Source organism: Vollenhovia emeryi, unplaced genomic scaffold (genome assembly GCF_000949405.1).
Source record: "Vollenhovia emeryi isolate VEMERY1.0 unplaced genomic scaffold, V.emery_V1.0 DF939143.1, whole genome shotgun sequence".
NCBI lineage: Eukaryota > Metazoa > Arthropoda > Insecta > Hymenoptera > Formicidae > Vollenhovia > Vollenhovia emeryi.
In genome coordinates this window covers 2,342,104-2,347,825 of record NW_011967223.1, presented here as the reverse complement: position 1 = coordinate 2,347,825, position 5,722 = coordinate 2,342,104, and the positions used below count along the sequence as shown (strand labels likewise).

Here is a 5,722-nt window from a genome sequence, read left to right as displayed (position 1 = left end):
AGATTATATTGCATTAAAAGATGAAAAACTTGCTTGAATGAAGCAATTTTGTATAATTCAATCGAGAATATATACTTATTATTTAAGAATAATTTTTTTGAATGAAAAGTAAACAATATTGGACAGAAAGTAACATTTTCAAATCGAAGATTATAAAGATTAAAATGATTGTATTGTCAAAATAACTATATGTATTCTTGAAGTGGCAATTAGAGTATTTAAATAAGACCGTATAAATATAAAGGAGCCTCCTATTTACGCGTTTATTTATGTCACAGGTCGTATGTTCAAATCTGCTTCGACGCTCGCTGTCAGAAATCACAATTAATTATATCCAAAAAGAAAACAGACAAGGGGCGTATCGACCTAAAAATATCCGGTTATCGTTAATGTGCAACGTGTTTATTCTTCACTCGAGTGTCGCAAGACGAGACTCATACGAAGTTCAGATACATATGCATCTTTTCGATTACATCGCGAGGATTCAATCCCTCGTCCTTTGGACAACACGCGAGCGTACAAACATCTCGATTCGCATCGTGAGGGACAGTCGAGGGCGAGATAACGTTGCGACATAAGTCTACGATTAAGAGTATAATTATGTAATAATTATGTAATAACGACACCACTTATAATCTGGCAAGAGATAAGTGCATCTCAAAGTTTCCCCTGCAAGTGACGAACCCGCTCGTCCTCGCGGATTCTTTCGCGACGTTCAGCGACGTTTCAGAAGACATCTAAATATATTCTCTCGGAAGAGATTTCGAACCTACATAGATTTCGAACACGTCATCTGGACACGTGATACAGACGAGACTCACCTTGATCTTCACGTAGGAATGCGTGCCGATACTGTTGTCGACGAGACACGGCGGCGGCTGGTCCCGCTGCCGCAGCATGAAGAACTTCTTCGGGTCCCATATCCACCTGAGGAACCGTCGGACTATCAGGTGCAGGCCGTAGGCGAAGGACAGGATGTGCAGCTCGATCGTCTCGCGCGCGGAAGCGCGCACGATCCTGCTGTCGTCCGCGGCGAGCATGCCCGCGGTGCGATCGAGGGGATAATCTCGGAGGATCTGCGCGACGATCGCTCGCTCCTCGACGGCGGCACTCGAGGGCCTCTCTCCGCGCAAACAATTGGACTCGAGTGGCCGACGGTGTGTGTCGCGAGAGCCCGCAGGCGGCTAGGCACGTGCGCGTCGTCACGCGGACAGAACGGAGCGCGAGATCGCGAGTACTTTCGGAGTACAGGCGTATCGGCTAATTACGAGACACGTCCGATATCTCCGATCTCGGGAGAGATCGCGATTGTAACGTCGACGCGACCGAGTAGCGGTCGCTCGGAGAACACAATAACACTGTTGACAGCGAGACTGCCGTGTTACACAGCTTCTCCGGGTTAAGCGATGACTTTACACACCACGCTTCTCGTCGAATACTGATGCAATTTTCTCTCTCTCTCTCTCTCTCACTTTCTTCGCAGATCGGTATCTGGCACCTCGCAAGGCTCTTGCCGGCCAGTACGGACTGTCTTTACGACTGCGGAGAGGATATCACTGATCGGACTTTTTGTACGTCGCGGGCTCAGAGGCCACGACTGCCGCGAGGCAACGAGGTATCTTTTTATCGGATCTCCTCGACGGAAAGGCGTATCACCGAAAGCTTTATCTCTGTCTCTGACGACGGGCGACTCGAGGTTTTCAAACTTCAGAGAAGCTGCCCCTTTTTTTTTCTTTCTTGTAAAAGACCTACTCTTCTGGCTTCAGTCTCGCGATGTTCACAGTTCAGTTTCGACACTTGGCGGCGAGAGGACGAGCGAGGAACGGAGCATTATTAAACTAGAGCGAATCGTCCTCCATCCGGCTCCTTGAGATGCTTTCCAGCATGCGAGATCGGAGCAAGACAAGCGAGATCCTCCGCGGCGATGTGTTAAGATTTTACTCTGACAAGAAAAGAATACGATAAAGAATATTGTGTATACAGGGCGGGCCAAGAATCATCTGTTAAGTGGCGAAATACCTTACTGATATTATTAAGTAGATTACACGATTTATGAAAAGGTTTTTCTAACTGTTTTCCTTCCTCCTTTAGTAAACATTTTGTACATGAATCAACATGAGTAAAGAGGTGAATTAAAAACAAGACTACGTTGTTGTTAGTGCAATTTCAATAAGCATTGAAGTGAGTAGAGACTTTTGGTCTTTTCGTTTCATTCCAATTAATTCAATCCCCGTATTACTTCTTGGGTTGAGATTAATCTCTCGGAATATTTTTACGCGTCTCGGAATGACGTAAACGTTCGTACTCGGAGAAAAATATGAATCACTAATTTTACGAAAAATTTTAATCCCATTAACGATTTCCTCGCGACTGTCTCCTTCTCGAGGAGAGGGAAGCGAAAACTGAGCCGCGATTTGTCAGCCGATCGCTGTTGAACTGTGGACTTGTACCCGCGCTGTCTCATTTCAACTCGTTCCACCTCGGTGTGACGTGCGTGGTAGCGTGACAATATTTATCTGTTTTCGAAGTACGAGGCGATTACGCACAGTTAAACAGTCGTCGTGGCACGCGCGTTTGGGAACTGAATAAAGCGGCAGAACTTCCGCGGAGTAAACGCTACTATAATCTCGTACGCCGAATCGTTGCTCGTCCATATCTTATCTCGTCGTCTGCAGACGTCGCCAACGCGAACGCGATGTTTTTGAACTACGCAGAAACAGTAGGGCCCACGTAATCCTATTATTCAAATCCGTTTATCTCGAGTCTGATAAGATCGTCTGTGAGATCTGTTTTATCGACGTAATTAACATGCCGATAAGCAGCGCGATCGTTTATCGACGATCGAATAATCGTAAAACCGTCTGCAATTACTCGTAATTACAGTGTTGTAATCTAAGGTTGCGCCGTAAATTGCAGAATTACATATACACGAGCTGTTTTATTTACGTTCTGTTCACACGAACCTCTTCCATGTAGACAATGCAAATTATTATTAATTAACTGATTGTTTAATCAATTGAACTTTTAAACTATTTTTTACAGGCTTAAAAAATAAACAAATTTTAAACTCGGTCAAATTAGATGCATTGTAGTTACAATGCACTTGTAAAATATGTAAAATTATTTATATTATGTAAAATATACATGATGTTTAATATTAAAGATATTAATTAATATCTACGCTAATCTGATCTACCGTAGCTAAAAATTGTGTCCAAACTAAGTAGTAGTAACCGAAGACAAAATTGCAAGCGAAACATAAATTTCCGTTATTTCTGACAAAATATGAATGTTCCATGATCCATGGATTACTCACTGTTTACATCCCAGTGAGAAATGATTCGTCGAAACGATGCCGAATCGACATCGACACCGTCAAATTGATGTCGAATCGACATTCATCGATATTGAATTTTCTGCAAAGGGGTATTTCACCATCTAAAAGTGCGTATGGGTACGTATAAAAAAATACGTGTCCCTTATTTTGAGCTGAAAAACAACATATTCAACACTCATCAAAATCTGTGTGTCCCCACTTGGGTAGGTTCACTTGTCAGTGCGCACTAGTGCAAGCAGTCGAATTAGCTAATAGTTTACATTGCATACGTGTAAACGTGGATTATATCTCACGCGTAAACGGCTAATCCCGTTGTGATCAACTAAAAGTGCGACAGTAAGGTTTCTTATCAAGCGTAAAAAAAAAAAGAGTGAACTCGCGCGAGAAAAAAAAATTGGCAGCGGTGGGATTCGAACCCACGCCTCCGAAGAGACTGGTGCCTTAAACCAGCGCCTTAGACCGCTCGGCCACGCTACCGTTCGACAGGAATCTGTCCCGTAGTCATATTTTCCCGAGTATACACGAAATTATTAATATCTTAATTCACGAAATTATCGAGGCACACGTGAAGTAAATGCATATATGCTTCGAATTGTATGTAACTTCGCGTATTGATACATTAATGAAGTTATGTCGATATACCCAATACATTTTATTAAGAAGTCTAGTGCGCATGAAATGAAGTAAGTTTGTAAGTTCCGTTTTAAACATAAAATGGCTTTTATATAAAATAAAAGCTAATCATAGAAAGTTGCCTTATTCCTCTAACCGAATCCTCCATTTTGTAAAATTACCCACATGCTCGTCGAATATCTTCCAAACGTCGGCAATGTCTGAAATTTTATGCGAGGATAACGCATTCTACGTCAGAAATAACTTCAAAATTGACTTGTAAACGATCTTTAATAGTCGGGGAGCGATTCTATTCGGCTCGTTTGATCATAAACGATTAGAAACTGAACGATCGAGTTGTCGGTTTGTTGGTCGCATGCAGCAGGCAGTAGCGTAATGTATGTTCCAAATGCCTTCGACAAAGAAGATTCAATAGCTCTCTCACCTGTATTTTCAGTAACATATTAATCTTGCAAGCCATTCATTTTATTTCTCTCAGTTTCGCGACAAAAAATTATGTACGACAATGCACGCGAATATGCTAATAAAACGGCTGAGCTGCAAGGAAGGACAAGCGACTTCTTTGTTTTTTTTTCTCTCGAAAGGGGCATATCTTGGCGAAAAATAAAATTTTCACTCTAATTCTCTCTACATTTAATTTATGTAGATATAATTTTGAGAAACTTGTTTAACGGGCACTCTCTCTCTCTCTCTGTCGCGAGATCCGCGCAGCAGGATCTCTGACTACGCCGCTGCTATCGTGGGCGTAGATATCACATGGATTAAACAAAGACTGTCGCCGGGCGGGGCTTTCGATCGGCGCTCGGCGCGCGTCGCGCATGCGCCGCCGGCGCGGCGGAATTTCGACCCGCGTCACGTCGACGTGAGCCCCGCGGCTATGTGCGTGTATTTCTATATGTGTACACGCCGGAGTGTGTCGAGCGTTTCGTTACGCGCCTCGTCCGCTCGACGAAGAGAAAGAGGGACGAATACGCGTCCCCATTTTTTTTTCTTCCGTCCGCGCGCCGCGTCGGCCATTTTGCCGTGACCGGCTTAATATGCGCCGCTCATTTTCTCCGCTCGCGCCCGCCTGTAACCCTATATCCGCGCGACGAGGCGCAATTGTCGCGCCGTGCCGCTTCTTTGTCCTCTCTCTCTCTCTCTCTCTCACGGCTGCGACCGGGAGAGCTTTCCTCTCCGCCCCTCACGCAGCTAGGGCTGTTAGGAGTCGCGGCCGGGCGGCTCTCGTTCTCGCGGATTACTCATCGAACGGCGGGCGCGATCGACGATCCGCTGTCGGCGACAGGTGGCCCTCGCAAATTGAAAATTAATCCAATCAGATCGCGCGCCCGCGTCTCCGTCTGCCGTGTTTGGACAGGGCGCGAGGATGTAGGGCTGCTCGCGATCGCGCGCGCCCGAAATTCCACTCGCGTTTATGCGATTGCGAAACGCCGCGCCGCGGCGATCGGGATTGAAATTGAAGCGATTAACGTTTCTTGAAACACGCGTGCCGTAACGGTATCTACGAGCTTTGTAGCGGTTCAGGCTTTAGCGCGGACGAGAACGTCCCGCGTGTAGCAATGACGAGCGGTAAACGAGCTTCTTCGCGAGAACAATTCGACACCTGCCGAGAGTTTATACGCGTTCTCCAGTTAGAATTCGAACTCCATCGGGGCCCGGAGCCTCGCTTTCCTCTCCCCCTCGCGAATCGCGTTTACGCGCCTCGAACGAGGTGCCATTCGTTCGGGCTTTGTATTTCGCAGCCGACGGTGA

The 5,722-nt window shown here is 45.5% G+C and overlaps 1 protein-coding gene, 1 long non-coding RNA gene and 1 other non-coding gene across 3 annotated transcripts in view; 1 reads left to right on the top strand and 2 right to left on the bottom strand.

The window, feature by feature from the left end:
- LOC105566690 (epoxide hydrolase 4-like) overlaps positions 1 to 1,379 on the bottom strand; it is a 6,253-nt gene extending 4,874 nt beyond the window's left edge. The window contains exon 1 of the mRNA XM_012020894.1: positions 822 to 1,379. Coding sequence (XP_011876284.1) covers positions 822 to 1,040 — 219 coding nt within the window. The 5' untranslated portion in view covers positions 1,041 to 1,379. The remainder of the gene's footprint in view (positions 1 to 821) is intronic.
- A 169-nt stretch (positions 1,380 to 1,548) lies between these two features.
- Positions 1,549 to 2,142, top strand: LOC105566689. The gene is made up of 2 exons (XR_001009305.1): positions 1,549 to 1,615; positions 1,784 to 2,142. It is a non-coding gene; the product is annotated as an uncharacterized LOC105566689 (long non-coding RNA).
- Positions 2,143 to 3,732: 1,590 nt separating this feature from the next.
- Trnal-aag lies at positions 3,733 to 3,814 on the bottom strand. Its single transcript has one exon. It is a non-coding gene; the product is annotated as a tRNA-Leu (tRNA).
- Positions 3,815 to 5,722: the final 1,908 nt, after the last annotated feature.